Raw genomic sequence first — 19,867 nt, forward strand, 5'->3', positions numbered from 1 at the left:
TTCACCAATTTTTACATTTCAAAAACATCTGTACAAAACGTACACAACATTACACAAATTTATCATAAAACATTACCTTCTACACATTTCTATTCATACTCTCAATAACCACATTCCTCAAACATTCTGTCTCATACATACACATGCACAACACACTATTTACACATCAATTACAATATTCACAAAATGCCATAGACCGATAATTTTTCACATTTGAAGCAGTTGGAACAAGATTTTAATAATCTTATGGCTCAAAAAAGAGTCTACGCGTTTCGAACTCGAAATAGTTTTGGAGTTCTCATCAGGACAAAAGCTGTGGAGAAAGGAAAGAAAAACCTTCCTTAGGACCTCATTGTTCATTCTAACAAGTGAAAGTTCTAGCTTAACCACCTTTCACTTCCTTTACTTACCTCTATTGGAGAAAACTTGTGTGATTGCTTGTTTATACCACGACTCTGAACAATCTATTGGAAGAATAACAATAGTGCAAATGTTCACCTCAATGTATTCTCTGTACTCAACAAACCTCTCTTTAATGTGTTGTTCCCACTTACTCGTGTTTTCTGTAGTCAGCATTCGTACATTTTGCTTAATGTGCCTGGTCCTACAGAGAAAAAGGGGGTACAGGGACGGGTTAAAGAAATGCTTATTGTTTGGTGCTGGGCCATTATTAAGTTTATGTCACTCGAGTGTTGTTTGGACAACAAAGGCGACTTACTTTAATTTTGTAGACTGGCACAGTGTACTGGGTTTTCTGGTCGTTTGCAGACTGCCTAAGAATCAAAAGATGGCTTGTTGTTAAATATAGTCTCTCGAAAGCCTCCTTTTCTAAAAAAACCTCTAAAGTACGATGTAAGCTGCGTTTTCTGACCTGGTTTGGGCGTCTGCATCCACCGAAGGAGGAATCACACTCGGCACGTTTTCTCCCAGTCGATTACGTTATCGTCTCAATCCCGACTTATGAGTAGCGCTGTACTTCCTGATTCGCAAAGGATCAAGGGACATGTAGTTTTTCCGATCCTAGCGATGAAACGTATCTTAGAGTATCTTGTGTGCTTGAAAATCGGAGCGTCCGTGTTTCGAAGTGCCTCCCCAGAAATGAGGGCATGCAGCTACACATATTCTTTTTGTAGCTCCAAGAAACTTGGCAGCGCAGAGCTAGTTTAGGAGTCTTGCTGTATTTTTCTTATTTGCGGAGAATCATGGGGACTGTGGTTCCATTGGGTGGAATAGATTTGATGATTTCTCATGGTGGCCATCTTATAATATGTTTTTAATAACAGTCCTTCCAGCAACCCCAACAGGGTCCTTTTTTAGGAAGAGGACAGATGAAAGCTCGAGGAAAAATAATATACAACTATCAGCCCTGGGAAATCTCAACCAGAGGACACAATAACAAGAATAAACAATTTCGCCAATATTTAATTTGTCCAACAAGATTTTAACTACAGAAAAGGAGAGTGTTCTACACAAAGGGCTGTCATTTGTGCCAACAAAAATGACAGACTTTGTCAAACTCAAAACAGAAACGATAGATATCTGTCGAAAAATTAGATTAAAAACTTTCTTTGCGGAAAATCCTTATGAACCAATGGTAGAGACAACAGGGCTGAGAAATAAATCATCATTCTGTCCTCCAACCAACAAAATTCCCAAAGAAGTGGTGGGATTCGAAAGAACTATCCTATCTGCCATCACAGATATGGAGAAAAAGAAAAAATGGATTAAACATAACATCACAAAATTGGAGTCCGAAGCCTTAATAAATCTAAAGAAAGATACGTCGGTAATTATCAAGCAAGCCGGCAAGGGCGGCTCAATTGTAGTTTGGGACCGAATGTTATATACTACGGAGGTAAAAGGACAATTAGATGATGTCACCTGCTATCGCAAAATCAATAAGGATCCTACATTGGAATTGAAAAATGAACTTCATGCAATTACTGACGAAGGTTACAATCAAGGTTTTTTGGGCAAAAAAGAAATGGAATACCTAAAAATTAAAAACCCTCGGATCCCGCTATTTTATGTATTGCCCAAAATACACAAAAGTGAGAGTGTACCACCTGGGAGAACAGTAGTCTACGGTTGCGAATCACTGCTGGAGCCTATCGCCAAATTTGTAGATTTTTTTCTGAAGCCCTTCTTGCCTAACAGTAAATCTTTCATACATGACACAACTGATTTTATTAATAAACTTACATTAATTGAATTTGAGGAAATGACACACTGGATAGTGAGTATGGACGTAACGTTCTTATATACACAAATACCGCGGGATGAAGGCCTGTATGTGCTAGAATCTACTCTCAAAAGGAGAGAAAAACCACGGAAAGTACCAACAGAATTTATTCTAAAACTAGCTGGGTTTGTTCTAAAATGAAACTATTTTAACTTTGATGGTGACTTCTACTTTCAAACAGGTGGAGTAGCCATGGGGTTGCCCTTTGCTCCAGAGCTGGAGGTACTATTCATGTCCAGTTACAAAGAAACCTTTGTGTTTCAAAACAATCCCTATGAGAAATGGATAAAAAATTGGAGTCGTTACATAGACGACATATTCTTCGTGTGGACTGGTACAGAAGAAGAATTATTCAAATTTCATGAATGGCTTAACAATAGGACGCAGGCAATTAAATTCAGCCTTAGCCACTCACAGAGAAGAATGCAATTTTTGGACGTTGAGGTATACCCCTCAGAAGGAGGCCTTGTGAAAACTCTTTTCAAGAAACCAACAGACCGTAATAAGTCATTACATTTTACAAGCAACCACCCTCGCATCCTCAAAGAAAATCTACTGTATGGACAATACCTTCGAATTCGTCAAAATTGTCAATACAAAGATGAGTATTAAGAACATGCAATGAAATTGACTAACAATTTATTACAACGTGGTTACCCCAAAAAACTATTAAAGAAATCAATGAAAAGAGAATGGTATTTGTATCAACATATTGTCCAAACTCGAATATGTTAAAAAAAAGTCCTCAACAGTAACTGGCATCTAGTTAAAAATGTGAATGAATCTTTAAACAATGCACCGTTGTTTGCATTTAAGAAAGTTGCAGCATAGCTAATCAGCTAATAGGGGCATTCCTTGCCTCAAAAGAAACAGACGACCTTAAGGACACTGATTGGTCTACCACCAATACATTGGCACCACAAATGTGCTTGTATTTGTTGCACAACAACAGTAGAAGGCACCATCTTTACACACAGCAACATCGTGTGGAAACATGAGGCATTTACAATTGCAAGTCTCGCTTTGTATTATATGGGATAAAATGCCGGTGTAATTTGCTCTACATTGGCAAAACAAAATAGGAAGTGCGGACAAGAATTCAGCAACATAAGTCCAAAATTTAAAAAAACGTACAAACAGCGTAAACCATTGGCGCCTAAATAATCATTTGGAAACTGAACTGTCGTGGACAGTAATTTCCAAAGTGGAACAAGACATGAGAGGAGGGGATTTGGAGGCAAAATTATCAAGAAGAGAAGCAATGCTGATTGTGAAGTATAATTCAGCTATACATTGCTTGAACGAACTAACAGAAATGTATAAACTAAATTGATTGTGCTGAAAAAGACCTGCTGAGCATACGACACGCTAAGACTTTCCATGAGAATGTATGAGCCTCTATACCCTCATTTGTCATTTTAAGAGAAGATAGCTGCAATAATTTAGGATCATCGTAAGATAACATCTATAACAAACCGGGGGTGCTAGCTACTATGCAATCAACAGCATGGTTCCCCGTATAATCGGCTCGCCAGGACTGTTATTAAAAACATATTACAAGATGGCCACCATGAGAAATCATCGAATCTATTCCATCCAATGGAATCACAGTCCCCATGATTCTCCGCAAATAAGAAAAATACAGCAAGACTCCTAAACTAGCTCTGCGCTGCCAAGTTTCTTGGAGCGACAAAAAGAATATGTGTAGCTGCATGCCCTCATTTCTGGGGAGGCACTTCCAAACACAGACACTCCGAATTTCAAGCACACGAGATACGCTAAGATACGTTTCATCGCTAGGATCGGAAAAGCTACAATTCCCTTGATCCTTTGCAAATCAGGTAGTACAGCGCGACTCATAAGCCGGGCTTGAGACGATAATGTAATTGACTGGGAGAAAACGTGCCGATTGTGATTCCTCCTTCGGTAGATGCAGACGCCCAAACCAGGTCAGAAAACGCAGCTAACATCATACTCTAGAGGTCTTTTTAGAAAAGGAGGCTTTCGAGAGACTATATTTAAAAACAAGCCATCTTTTGATTCTTAGGCAGCCTGCAAATGGCCAGAAAACCCTGTACACTGTGCCAGTCTACAAAATTAAAGTAAGTCGCCTTTGTCGTCCAAACATCACTCGAGTGACATAAACTTAATAACGGCCCAGCACCAAACAATAAGCCTTTCTTTTCCCGCCCCCGTCCCCTCTCCTTTCTCTGTAGGACCAGGCATATTAAGAAAAATGTACGAATGCTGACTACAGAAAACACGAGTAAGTGGGAACAACACATTAAAGAGAGGTTTGTTCAGTACAGGGAATACATTGAAGTGACCATTTGCACTATTGTTATTCTTCCAATAGATTGTTCAGCGTCGTGGTATAAACAAGCAAACACACAAGCTTTCTCCAATAGAGGTAAGAAAAGGAAGTGAAAGGTGGTTAAGCTAGAATTTTCACTTGTTAGAATGAACAATGAGTTTCTAAGAAAGGATTTTCTTTCCTTTCTCCACAGCTTTTGTCCTGATGAGAACTCCAAAACTATTGCGAGTTCGAAACGCGTAGACTCTTTTTTAAACCATAAGATTATTAAAATCTTGTTCCAACTGCTACAAATTTGAAAAATTATTGGTCTATGACATTTTGTGAATATTGTAATTGATGTGTAAATAGTGTGTGGTGCATGTGTATGTATGAGACAGAATGTTTGAGGAATGTGGTTATTGAGAGTATGAATAGAAATGTGTAGAAGGTAATGTTTTATGATAAATTTGTGTAATGTTGTGTATGTTTTGTACAGATGTTTTTGAAATGTAAAAATTGGTGAAATTTAACCAAGATAATGAAGTAAAAAAAATGAAAAAATAAATAGATTCATTCTGAAAAAAGCTGTGACGAGACATATTGTTTTATTCGTATGTATCGCTGAATTCAAATAAGAGTAAGGAGAACAGTATAGGCATTTTTTTGTTTGATAGTAGTCAGTGGCTTGCCCTTGCTGTTGGGAGCCCAGACCCAGTGGTGGTTTTTCGTACTTTTAGAAAGTTGGCATTTTCTTAGTAAATCCATTTGGTGCTTTTCTGTCTGTCTCAGAAATACACGTCTGGGGTGGCTGAAAGCTGGCTTCCTGCATTCCCTCTGGACAGCCACACGCAAAGGAAGGGTAGGTGTTACTGTCCAGTTCTATGCATGTTGATGAGTCATTCGGAACAGGAGGGAAGGGAGGAACTGCTATTCTGCACCTGAAAGGACTGTCTACTGCCCCCACACAAAGGATTGCATACCCTCCTGGAGTGAGTCAGGAGCCAGGGCAAGAAAGGCAGTGTCTTGCGCACTTCAACACATCTCTTTGAGGTCTCCCTACTTCAAAGGCCAAATGGGGTATAAGCACTGGGCCTCTGACTCCACCAACTCAGAACAATGATAGAACTAAGTACATTCTGCCAGGAAGAAGAGCTGTTGTGCTGTAAGAGAACTGTCACTCTGCTAATTTACATTGCTGTGTTGGTCTGCTGCCTGCATATTGCTGTGCTGTAGGAGGGACTGCAACTTTTCTAATATGCTTTGCTGTGTTGGCCTCCCGCCTTTAACCTGCAAGTGAGTAGGACTGGACCTGCACTCTACATCCTTGAATCTAAGTTTCTCCAAGGGCTTGTTGGCTTTCCTCCTGTTGCTGAAGTCTCAGTGATATTAAAGACGTCACTTTTTATCTTTAACGCTGCACCTGGACTTTACTTGCTGTAAGTCTTGCTCTGCCAAGTTGTGTCAATCCAGCCCAGGGCCCTTGGAAGTTAGCTTAAAGTGCTGCATCTGGCAAGAATCTGCACATCAACATCGTCGCGCCAATCTGAACCAACACATTGCCTGCTACAAGATCGGAATCAACGCTACATCATTGCTGCGGGGTCTGGAGCCGGCGCATCACACTAATCACCGCTGCATTCCCTCTGGAATTACTGCATTAGGAATCAAAACATCACTGCCATAGTGTTGAAAAAATCGCTGCATCCCTTCCAGCGTGGATTAACCCAACGCATCACCTTCAGAACCGCTGCATTCTGGAATCTGCACTTCATCCACAGCACCAAAGCATTGCCACTACTGCGTGAAGAAATTCAACGCAACATCAACTGCATGGTGAGCATTGAAGCATCGCACCCCCTATTTCATTCTGCGACAAGGGATTAAGGGCTCGATGTAGGTAATTTTTAAATTCCGAATCTTAATACCGAATTTTACTGATTCGGTATTAGGAAATTGGTATTTCAGATGTAGGTAAGAATTCAGTATTTTTTACCAAATCCTTAATATCCCTTATTACCGAATCAGTAATTGTGATTCAGTAATAAGGAATACCCACCCATTAATTCCTAAGGGCTTGGATGCCCAAAGGAATGAATGTGAAGACATTCAGTATTACCGATTCAGTATTACCGAATCGGTAATACGGGGAGGTATTTCAAGGGTGCCAGGGTGTCAAAAGGACAACCTGTTGCACCCCTGAAATGTGCATGTGTGCACATGTGGCACACATAAATGCCCTTAGGGCATGGATGTTTGCCACATGGCACTTCCACAAAAGCAAGAAAGCGCTTTTTTAAAGGAATTTGGTAATTACCACCAACTTGAAGTTGGTGGTAATTACCGATTTCTTAAGGCCTAAAAGCACTCTTTTATGTGCTTTCTTTATTGCATTAAAGGAATCGGTATTACCGATTCCTTAACTGCAAGGCCAATAAGGAATCGGTATTAAGGAATCGGTATTTACCAATTCCTTATTATCGATTCCATACCTACATCAGGAATGGCTAAAAATCGGTTGGTAATGGTGAAATTTACCAAATTTCACTGTTACTGACCGGTATTTAGCCACCTACATTGGGCTCTTAGGTACTTTGCTCAGCAGGCCTTGTGTGGGTCCTGTAGCCGGCCTGCACTCCATCACAGATTGCCTGAACTCTTGACTTTGTCTCAGTCCAGCGAGAACGCTGTGTATCCCCTTAAGCACTCTTTACTTTTAAGCGCTATTTTGACACTCATTGTTTTCAAATTCATATCTTGACTTCTACGATTTGTAGTTTTGTAGTTTTGGTCTTGTTTTGTTCAGAATACACTAATCTATGTTTCAAAACTGGTGTTGAGTCTTTTTGTGGGGTTTTCACTGTGTTATTGTTTGCTGTGTTGCACAAATTCTTTACATTATAACTCTTAATTTAAGCTGGCCTACTCTGTGCCAAGCTACCAGAGGGTGAGCACAGGTTAAGTTTTGCTGTGTATCTGTCTTACCCTGCCAACCAGGAACCTAATTTCTAACAGGAGTCCAATTGAATGTGAAATTAAGATCCTTCTTCGCTACTCTTCGTTCATCGCCACTATATTCATGTGTTTTCTGCAGCAGCACTCCTTCCTGTTAATACATGTTAATTAGGAGATTAAATTGTTCTGCTACTCAGCAAAATATTTTGATATAAAATGTTCTGAAAGTTTTGATGGAAATAAAATGTATGACATTATTAGGTGGCCAGAGTTACATTTGAAAGATGTACCATTCACATCAAATGAAAACAAGATCCATTGCTCCAAAGACCATGATGTGTGCACATCACAGGAAGACACTTTAGTCTTCCCCATTAAACTGCCCAACTGCCACATCTGTAGCAACCTAGCATCACACCATGGTCTTTGTCTCAATGCCCATTGATTATGTTATAGATTTTCACTTTGCCTGTGTATGAGTTGAAATATGTACCATTACCTGTTGTCTTCAATCATGTACTCTTTTGACCCCACAGGTTTAACATTCGATATTACCGGGACCTGCTGGCCATGCTTTTTGCCATTGAGGAAATTAATCACAGCCCCGACCTGTTATCGAACATTACGTTGGGATTCCGGATCTTCGATACCTGCGCATCTCAAACTAGGGCCATTCGAGGGCTCTTAGAGGTGCTCTCAGGGAAGTCTGACCCAATGCCGGGGTACAACTGCAATTTAAAATCAATACCAGTTGGACTTGTTGGAGAAGTGCTGTCATCCACATCTATTTCACTGGCCAGAATTTCAGGACCTTTCCATTTCCCAGTGGTAAGCAGGGTGCATGGAGCAGCTGGAAACATAATTATATGAAAGAATACATTAATGGTGGCTGATGCAACCCAAACATAGGACTTGCAGTTCACTACAAAGCTCCCTTTTGTAGAAAACTATGTGGATGTTCGTGTAGCCCTTCTTAGAAGCCAACAATTAGTGAGGCAAATTTCTAACCAGGCTATACAACACCAAATCTACACCACAAAAACTTGAGGATACAAATTAAAATTGGCTCCAATGACTGCTGGACTTGCCGTTGGCTTTTGACACCATAAATCCTGACCTCATACTCTAAAATAAAGAATTGACTGCTTCTATTTCTACACCTGTCATCTCAAGAGGGAGGTTCCACAGGTAGAAAATGTGATAAATGTGCACTTCCAATTGTCCATTGAAATTATTTTAGTCAGGTAACAGCTTCCTCAGCCTTAGGTTCTTATGCTACCGCCATTCATTGAAGGTTTCATAAGCCAAACCGGTCTCGGGTGTGAACAGACTTGAACCAAAATGTGTGAGTGAGATTTTCTGGACTGGGCTGGAGATACCGCTCACCAGTACTATAGAAGGTGTCCTTGAAGTTTTCATAACAGACGGAAAGCTCTCTCTTCTCTTCAGATTCCTGGCACTCCTAGGAGTTGGCTTGTGAATAATCCTGAGCTATTCCTGTTAACAGTTTCCTGTTGAACAACCAGTTGTGACACACTTCATATTTTGGGGCATGCTATGTGACAGCACAACTAACTCTGAGTTCCAGGCAACCAAAATACAAAACGGCGATTCAGTATCTCAGATATATGGAGCTCTCCTTTGCTCACCAGATAAAGCCTTTGTCCTTCTCCTATAACTGACCAATTGATCCAGGCCTCCTGGTGTTCGTGACTCCACTAAATCTGGAGGGATCAATTCAAATGAATCGATTACGTGCTGCAGGCACTGGTGGTGCCGGGGCAACAGTCTTTTTTGCCACCCGCATGAATTCCATCTCCACGGATTTCCTCAATACCACCCTCCAACCTTGCTCCTTATCTATACATAGACCCTCTTACATTCATTCAGTGTAGGGTATCAGAGAGCTTTACATCACACACACATTATACAGAGATGAGGAATCATATGTGTGTAAATCAGTCCATATGAAATGTTGCATAACACAATGAAGATTACAAGCTGTAGGAATCACATACCATCCATACTAGTAGCCAGTATATTTTAAGAGTTCTTGGTCTGGAGAAGCACAAACTCAGGATGTGAAACCTACCACAGTGTTTTTGTTGACTTGAGTAATAAAAATGTATTTCTACCCAAACAAACATTTTTAGCAACATTAGAATATTGAAATACTGCGTTGAAAATAAAATGATGTTCTAACCTATTGCAGGCAGCTCTTTGATGACACTTCATTGGTCACTGTGCTATATTAGGATTGTAACTTATGAACTTCAAGTAACAAAAGGATCTCTGTCACAAAAGCAGTATCCCACTGAACTATCCACATAATATACAGTATGTGAACTGCATGGTGGACGTTCATTTCAGCAAGCACATTAACCCTCTGCGCTACTTTATAATTAGGGCTCCCGGTTTTATGGTATTTATTTTTTTGCCATTTCCGTCTGTATTTATCCATATTTATTTTTTGGGCATTTTTTCTGTATTTATCTGCATTTATTTTTACCACAAGCAAAAGATGAAGCTACAGCTAGTATTTTTCCACATTTATTTCAGTCCCCAAAAACACGGACACTATAGCCGAGGGAACAACAAACTAAATGGCAACAAACTCAGCACACTACGATCACAATGAAAAAAGGGACACCACAAGCCACCAGGCTGCAGATAGACATGGGGTTAAGTGTGCGTCCAGCTACAAGAGTTGGATCTAGAACATGAGATAACATAGGCTAATGTTTTCCCAACATCCTGGGCCTGAACACATTATTTTGGACAGCACTCAGCACATACAATCATCACTCACCATTGACCACTGTACAGGCACACTGCCTTCAGCTGCAACCCAATTGAGTCCCACCAGCGCTAAAGCTGTCCCTGGCCATCATTATAAGGATTGATGTTTTGTGTGTGCAGAAGAGAACAAGCATTTGTAATGCAATCGGTCTCACATTTACGCTAGTTTAAGCTATTGGCATTGTAAATGACAATGCCTTTTATTTATCTGTTTTAAAAACCAAAACATCAATAAAAGGCATTGTCATTTGCAATGCAAATTGCTCAAACTCAAGTAAATGCGAGACCTTTTGCATTGCAAATGCTTGTTTTTTTAAGTGAGCGCTTAAAGTAGGAAGACAGAAAAACAGGCACAACAAAGAACAAGGGTTGAAAGTAGGGATGGATGGAATGGGAGGCGGTGTCATTGAGTTGGGGCGAGTGCATGGTGGGGGCCACGCTCTGGATAATTGTATGGGGGGAGTGTTTGTAGTGTTGAGCAAGGGGGGCCATGGTTTGAATGGAAGGCTGAATGATGTAGGGTGTGACTAGAAACACCTAAATGGTGCTATTAGAAGTGCTGTCTCCATAACGCAGGATGTCCAACCTGAGTTTAAGAGGGCCGCAGTGCGCCAGACGCCTGCTTCTATGTGTCAGAAGTGAATATGTATTCACCCACATCACTCATGTTTCGAGTTCCCTCCCAGCTCACAGCCCGGTCTGCTGCCTGCATTCCCACACACCCCTCTCCTCTCAAGATACCCAGCAGTGCACAGCCAGCAGCAGTGCAGCTCAGTGCTCACAGCATGGTGCAAGAGCCGCAACTCACACGACAATGGTGTGAATACAGGCTCCAATCTGACTCTTTCACGGGCTCTAAAAGGGGTGAGAAATAACAACCAAGCTGCATTAAAAAGTAAATGGTATTTCAAAGACGTGTGAAGCACTCATGTGCGGCTGGCAGCTGCGTGTCTGGAAAGCTGTCACCCCTCAACCCTCTAAGGAGTGGGAGACACCAGTTGGCAGCACAGAAAAATGTAGTAGTATTTTCCCGCAAAGTAGTAGTATTTTCCCGTTTTTATATATAAATACAGATAAAGGAAAACTTGTTTTCCGTCTGTATTTATATGTAAAAATCCGTAAAAATGGAAAACCGGGAGCCCTATTTATAATGAGTCAAAACTGCCTCTAGACAAAACTCCATCTATCTCCACTAGGAACAATAATCACTAGTTATCTTGACATATTTATTGTTGCCTGAAACTGCTAGAAACTCTGCAGCAAGTGCTTTCTCCTGACCGTTTCAATAACTGCTGCCGGTCCAACCATCGGCCATTGTAATCAGCCCCTAAAAGTATCATTGCTCATGGCTTGCTTTATAAACCCTGCACAAGTTCCTATACATGACAGTGCTGAGTTATGAACAGAGCTATCATAGCCCAACTGTTGACCTACTGAGGCCCTCTTGAGTGTCACCTGGTAAGGTGCTGCCAGAAGTCTGTTGCTGATGAGGGGCCAATTCCCCCCTATATGTGGGTGATTTTCAGCTACATTTTGTGTCTTTTAACTATTTTTCAAACAGTTATTCTTTAAAAAATCACAACTTTGGCGTAAAATAGTACTTGCAGTACAGTCCAGATTAGGTTAACAATCAGGCAGATTAAACATATTCTGTAGGGCAATTAGGGCTGGTCACCACAGGACATTGTCATCCATATGGGTAGGAAATAGAGGGATTAAATCTCAGAGGGCAATGGCAAGGCCCTCTTCTACAAAAATCTATTGGGCCCGCTGGCATGACACAATGCAGTGACAGAGCATCAATTGAAGGACAAGGTGCTTAGAGCGAAACTGCATTATGTCTAAGAATCACCTGTCAAACTTTAGTAAATGGGATCCTAATCCTGCTCCCATTCAAAGATCTCCCAATATCCTAGGTACAAAGAGCCTGGAAACAGTAAAGAAGTAGGAGTCCTAACAAGGCTGGGCTGGTAGGTCTCATTAAATCCACATGAGTGAAAGAAATCAAAATTACAAAATGTCTTCCTTAGTCTCAGCTCAGCAAACCAAGGTGAGCTGAACGGAAGCAGGATTTTGCCAGGACTTCACTGCCCAGGCTGTACACCAGGACACCCAGAATACCCAGAGTTGTTTGGGGGGGGGGGGTAGAGGGCAGTTTAATTCATAGATTCTTTTAGAAACTGATTATGTGAAACAAAAACTAATCTTCTTAAAATCCCTTTCACAACAGATCAGCTATGGATCACTGCTCTCCATCCTGAGCGACAAGTTACAGTTTCCATCTTTTCTACGCACAGTGCCAAGCAACACCTTGCAGATCATGTCCTTGGCACAGTTAATGAGATTCTTCGGCTGGACATGGATTGGGATGATCATCTCTGACGATGAGCTTGGAATGGTGGGGGGACAATCCTTAAAAGGATTGATTGAGAAGAATGGGGGTTGTGTTGCATTCATGGAAAAAGTCCATCTAAGCTACTCTACGGCCAAGATCACCAATGTTGTTGAAATTGCCAAGAGACATACTGTGAAAGTAATCATTGTTAACAGCCCTGAAGTTCATCTGAAGAAGGTCATGGAGGTTTTTTTTGCACTGAATGTGACGGATAAAGTATTTGTCTTCGCTGCATCCTTTACATTTTCTCATGAACTCTTCCCCAGGAACACCTGGACACTCTTCAATGGATCTCTAGCACTGGTCCTCCATTTCTCAAAAATGCCCGCATTTGAGTGGTTTCTTTCCCACCTTAATCCCTTGCAAGATTCCAATATTGAATTAATTAAACTTTTCTGGGAGAAAGCTTTCAACTGCAAGTGGCCAGGATCTAACACATCTGAGATAATGACAGTGATGGAGAACAATGCAATCCAAATTTCTTGCTCAGAGAACCAGACATTACATAAAATGGCAGCTTCTCTTTTTGAATTTAACGATCTCACTGCCTCATACCATGCCTACCTCGCAGTTTATGCCCTTGCCCATGCCATAAACTCATTGATGTCCTGTACACCTGGACAAGGACCATTCATTAATAGTGATTGTGCTGATATCAATAAATTTCAACCTTGGCAGGTAACTACGTGAGAAGTGTATGTATGGCAATAGGCCCTAAATGTCTTAATGGCTCAGTTTTATAGCTTATGTGACTCATGATATTTGTTCTTAGTGATGGGTCTTTCAACAGCAGCGTTATTATTAAGGTTTTTCTTGAAATCGAATTCTTGGCATCCTAGCTTCAGTGAAAAACTCCACTGTCGAATTACATGTCAAAATACTATCAGTGAAAATTGTCAAATTTTTGTTTCACTAATAACTTTGGCACCGTTTGACGAATCTTCACAAAGCTTTCCAAACAAGAAGTTCATCCACCTTCCTGGAAGCTTCAGGGTGCTCTGTCAAGTGGGGGCCTGAGAAAACGAAACCAAAACAAGTTATCCCTGTGCAATTTCTCAAAGGAATTTTAGGAAGTATTTCAGAAAAAAATGGCTGGACCAAACTGAACTTAATTTGGCCTCCATGACAAGACACAGAGGTCCCTTTCACCACCGGAGCATCACTCCAGTGTCGTAGCGCCATTTCCTATATTTACAAGGTGGCACTAAGCCACTTAATATGGCTTAACGACTCCTTGTAAGTATGCCCCTTTCTGCTGCTGTCCCTTTCCGTCCATAAACAATCGCCCCTGCAGTGCAGGCACCCTTGCATCATGACAGCTGGGTGCCTGCTCTTAAACTAGAGAGCCTTTTTTACACCAGCGCTAGTGAAAACACAGGGAAACGCCATATTCTAGTGAATACGGTTCATCCCTGTGTTTTAAAAATGTCAGACTGTGGCCCTGCTGAATTTGGGACAGGTCCGCGCTCCAAAATGTTTTTGTAAATATGCCCCAGGGAGTCAGTGTCCGTGTTGTCAAAGTAAAAAAAATGAAACTGTAGAGGGGAAGTGGAGTTGTACCATGGCCCCCTTATAGTTATGTTGGGTATCAAAGAGAGAGCCCACTACCTCCAGACACCCAATCAATCTTCGCTGGTCAAGCCCCCTACTAACCACAACCTTCACCTTGTGCAGAATTGTTTACGGAGTGCCCACTCCCTCCAGACACCCAAGCCACCTTAAGGGGCCAAGACTCAACTACACCAAGACTTTACTCTGTGGAGAAGCCTTTATGGAGAGCCCACTCCCACCGGACACCAAAACCCCCTTCGGTGGTTAATTCCCGACCCCACACAACTTCGCTCTGTGCAGAGCTTTTCACAGAGAGCCCACTCCCTCCAGACACCCAAGCCCCTTTATGTGGTTGGTTGAACCCATGCTATGCACAGCCTTTGACATGTCCAGAACTCTTCATGGAGAATCCACTCCTTCAAGACACGCTAGCCTCTTTAGGAGGCCAATCATGTTGGAAGCACTTATACACATTAGTAGCATACAAGGTAACTACAAAATGTGCTCTAGATAATGGCTACTAAATACCTTTCAGCTTGATAAGTGTGTACCAAACTGTCACACTCTTGGATGAGGTCATCAGTGATGTCATCACTTATATCATCATTTATGTCAAACACTAAATCTATATGTCATCCTTTGTCACAGAAATGGAAGATGTTAGTGTGCTTCATTGTATGTGACTTCTTAGACCCTTGGAGGTCTAGTTCAAGTTCTCTGCATCATAAAGGTTCTAGAAGGTCAGCAGGAAATACTGGGGCAGACAGTGTCATGGCCCTACGGATAGCAGGGTGTGTCCATGGTCTACAAGGCCAGTCAGTCAGTCAGACAGAATAACTTTATTTCACCAACATGATGAAGGCATAAAAGTATACTACATGTATAAAAGGATAAAAGATAAAAACATTCCACATCCTTGTTAAGATACAATAGCTATACAATTTCAAAACATATGATAAAAATTCATACTTGATTAGGTTCATATTACAATTAATTGGATCCGCAGATTGAATGTCTCTTTTTTAGAGCTGTTAAAAGAAAGGATGCCACAGAGGAACAGATAAAGGTGTCAGACAATAGCTGTAAATAGTAAAAGGCCACATGACATTGCCTAAAATTCATTTTTTGTAAAATGGGGATGATAAACCTTTTCCTCTCATTATGGTAATGTTTACAAAAAAGCAAAAAATACATATCATTCTGTATTGACTGATTATCACAAGTACAGAGTGGGAGATTGGCAGCAACATAAACATTACCAGGGATAGCCAACATTAGAGGAATATAGTTTAGACAGAATCTCACCAGGATGTACCTATGCTGTAGATTAGTTACAAAAGTTAGGTATGTTGATTTTTTTTCTCCATTTGTGAGATACTCGGTACAGTTAGATATATTTTAACTGTTGACAACTTAGCATTTAGGATCTCCCTTCCAATCTGCAAATTAGATAATAGCTGGGCTTTCAGATCGTTCTTAGAAATAGAACAGCAGCTTATAGTATCTAAAAAAAAGTTGATGTAGCCCGTTAGCTTTCAAAATAGATTAAACATATTGTAACCAGATTATGTTACTCACCCCATCAAGTTTCAAGACCTCACTTATAATGTCTCTTGTCAGTGTGAGGGTCTCCTTTCGCCATATTGAGTGCCACAGTAATATTGGCGCCAAAGAGATTTTATCAGAAATGTAGGGGACTGTCATTTCCATATGGCGTTTAAAATTGGCGCAAGACTACAGTAATGAGAGTAACTTTTTAAAAAAATTATCTTCAATTGATTGGAGCTTTGTACATTTTCTGACTCCCCAGATGGCTGCTCCATAAGTGGCAGCAGACACCGTCTTTGCTTCATACACTGCTTTTATAACATCCAGAGGTTTTAGACTGTTTTTTTTTAATAAACTTAATTAAAGCCCCAATATTCTGAGGTGGACTCTCTCAGAGCAGCTTCTACATTATTAGTGTAAAGTGCGAATAGGAAAGGGGCTAAAACGCACCCCTGCCTTACACCTCTCATGATTTTAAAATGCTTAGTGCATTCACCATTCCTTCCATATCGGACACAGGCAGAACCACTTACATATAGGTCACGAATGATGTTAATAATATTCTCGTCCATCCCCATTGCCCCCATGATCTGCCACAGCCTAGACTGTGCCACGCAGTCAAAGGCTGCCGACAGATCCATGAAGGCAAGATAGAGGTGGCCTTTTTTAGCTACAGTATATTACACTATAAATAGTCTCAAATTCAGGCACTGATCGATAGAGCCTTTCCCTTTTCTAAAATTAAACTGACAGGGGATTATAATATTTTTATCCAAGGCCCATTCCTCCAACCTATTTAAAAGAAGGCGACCCATTAACTTAGCAGTCGAATATATCAGTGAGATAGGTTTATAGTTCTTCGGAGTTGACCTATCTCCCTTCTTATAAATTGGGATTATTACTGTTGTTTTCCATGACGGAGGGGCACATGTTTGGGCAATTTTGTTAAGAACATTTGTTAGGAGCGGGCCCATAAATCTTGGTTCTCTAGAAAGAGATCAATGGGCACTCCGTCCGGTCCTGGTGCCTTTGCCAGTTTACACTGACTTAGAGCATACTTCACTTCCTCAAGTCTAAAACTAAGAACGCCCCCTACTGCTCCTAAGATATTGGGACAGGACTGGGTGGGTAAAGTTTCACCAGTTCCAAATAAGCCTTCAAAGTGGGTCACCCATTCCGCCTGATCAACATGAGTGTCTATACTGAAAGCCTGTTGATCTCTCAGAAATGGTGCATTAATCAGTGACCAAAACATCTGTGGGCTTTTTAATATAGCGCCTTCTGCAGATTTTCCCACCATTCTTCCTTTAGTGTTTTCAATCTAATAGTCCTAGCTGTTTTATAAGCTTGGCGCAAGGGCTTAATTAAAGGTGGATTACGGGGCTTACACTTCAAGGCTATGTGAAGATTTTTTAAAGATTTTTCGCATTCATCGTCAAACCTGCTACTTTTTTTTGTTGGTCATTACGTATAATGCGGGTAAAAAATGTTTTTGCGTCAGATAGTATGAACTCAAAGGCCAAAACCATGCAATCAGATAAGGTTGGGTCTAAACAGTGCATTATCTCCCTAGAGCATTTAGCAAGTAAATTGGCCAAGAACCTTTTAGGTTCCACTCTTTCCCACTTCAGGACGATACCATTCTTTCTGGCAACCACAGGATCTACCGGGAGTTTGAAAACAGACTCATTTTTCTTTGATGTGGGAACAAGAAAAGTTAATGCGGCATGGTCACTATAAGGGTAGAAATCAGTCATAAAACTATTAAAGAGCCCGCTTATCGAATCTGAAACCAAAACATAATCAAGGGTAGAAGAAATAGAATGATTCAAAAAGGTATCTCCTAACTGACTAGTTAAGGGTTCATAGGCGTTTAAAAATACAAGATCATTAATAGACAACAATCTGTTTAGAGCGTTACCATACTCTGTATGGTTAAAATGAAGGACACTCTCTCCCTCATCATCATGGACTCCACACACCGAGGCATTACTCTTGTCGCAGGGATGGGCATTAAAGGCCCTTAAGCCAAATTATGTTGCATGGTTTATGGCATTTTGCTTGCAGAGCATTAATATCTCTCTCTAATGGGACCAGGACTTCTGCCTGAATAATTCCACAATTATTAATATAAAAATTATTAAGAAGCCAGCAAGAATCCACAGAATATTTTATCAAAATGACATGGCAAAAGGGCGACGTATTAGGAAATCTCTTCACCTTAAAAGGGAAATCGTTAGAGAGCATAGTCAGTAACGCACCCTTTGCCCGACCTGAGGCCAGTCCTCTGTAGTGTTCTCACTGCTACTGTCCAGGTGCCAGAAATTGCCTAATCACTGAATAAAGCACAGCATGGGCAAAGGCTTTTTATGGTTACAAATGGAATGCATAAAGGCGTTTTCACATGTACAAAGCCCTATTTGCAATTCAGAAACCTATTACTGAATGGCAAATTGGATTTGTGATTCGATATTTTGAAGGGGCGTGTTAAGGGCGGTGAATATTTTGCACCCAAATTGCGGTCGCAAAACATTTGCATTTTACCACATACTTCAAGTGGGCGGTAACCCATTCACAAATAGGAAGGGTGTTTTAAGAGTTACCAGTGGTCCTGTTTTTCTTTAAGGAATGCATACTTCATTAAAAGAAAGCAGATTGCTTTATTTAAAAGAAATCACAGAAGTGGTGGGCTGCATTAATATTCATGAGGTAGGTCTATTTGCGACCCACTGGGAATCAAACAATGTGTCAAAACACACATTTCTACATTGGTGTTTGCGATGACCAAATAGCTAATTGCAAAATTCTCTATTTGGTAATCGCAAACTATTACCTTTGTACATGTGACCCTGAGGTTCTAATTTGCAGCTGAATAGCTCCTCTTTTTATCTTTTGATTGTGAATTTTGGTTTTGCTACTGTGCTTATATTGCAGCCTCTCTCCATTTGCTTATCACCATCTTGTGTATATTCTTAGGCATATGAGCTGTGTTTACTAACTGGTATCAGGTTAGCTAGACACTGGTGTCCAATGATCTCCACAATTTGCAAGTCAATGTGATAACCTTTTCCTTGTGTGCCGGGGCTGTCAAGGGTTACTGGGCTACAATTGTAACTATTAGAGTGGTTGACAAGTGGTGTGCGAAGATCACAATACTGTTAACCCCAAATGGAATAGCAAGTATTTGTTTTCAGAACCAACCTTTTTCAAGCAATTGTGGTCGAGCACCCCAAGGCTTATTGAAGGAGATAATTTAGACACTCAGGGGCAGATTTATGTTAACTGGCGCATCCCCAGGGATGCGCCTGTTAATGTGCGCCAAAGTGCGCCACAGCTACACCACCCATGGTGCGCCGCATTTACAATGCGGCGCACCATGGTGCAAAAACGGTACAGATGCGTGACGCATCTGTGCCGGAAATGTGGCGCATTGCTGGAGTTGCGTTACAAGCGCGACGCAGCTCCAGCAAGGCTCGGGGGTGCCCCATCTTCACAATGCTGCGTCAAGACCTACGCCTGCTTCAAGCAGGCGCAGGGTTTTGACGCAGCATTGGCCTGAAAGTGACTGAGTGAAATCTCATATATTTCACTCAGCCACTTTCAGGAGGCGTTCCTGCGCAGGAACGCCCCCCCCTGCGCAGGAACGCCTCCTTATGGCGCAGGGCTTTACAACGTGACGCATCTCCTAGATGCGTCACGTTGTAAATAGCGGTACAAAACGGGGTGGTGATGGACGGAGCATCTGAATCAATCAAACACTCACCCCCAGGCAAAAGATCTGGGTTGAATCGTTGTAAATAGGGCGCATTGTTTGCGCCGCCGTTGCGTCAAATAAAGTGAGGCAATTGCGGCACAAAGAGGCGCAAGGGCATATAAATCTGCCCGTCAGAATATAGTGAAACAAGATTAGTCAATAAGCTTACCTCTACATCAATGTTTTACTTTACAAAAGCATTTTATTACACATCTGAAAAATATAATAAACATAAACGAGGATAGACAAAGAAAACCAGATGTCTCCATCCTAGCTGGAGATACAATGTCAAAGTCAGCTTTTTAGGCACTAAACACCACTAACACAGTT

General features: G+C 41.1%; 1 protein-coding gene across 1 annotated transcript in view; it reads left to right on the forward strand.

The window, feature by feature from the left end:
• LOC147693304 (extracellular calcium-sensing receptor-like) overlaps positions 1-19,867 on the forward strand; it is a 75,098-nt gene that overhangs the window by 35,281 nt on the left and 19,950 nt on the right. Inside the window, exons 2-3 of the mRNA XM_086935915.1 lie at positions 8,027-8,318; positions 12,520-13,362. Of these exons, the coding sequence (XP_086792041.1) occupies positions 8,027-8,318; positions 12,520-13,362 (1,135 nt within the window). The remainder of the gene's footprint in view (positions 1-8,026; positions 8,319-12,519; positions 13,363-19,867) is intronic.

This window comes from Lissotriton vulgaris, chromosome 8 (genome assembly GCF_964263255.1).
Source record: "Lissotriton vulgaris chromosome 8, aLisVul1.2, whole genome shotgun sequence".
Lineage (NCBI taxonomy): Eukaryota > Metazoa > Chordata > Amphibia > Caudata > Salamandridae > Lissotriton > Lissotriton vulgaris.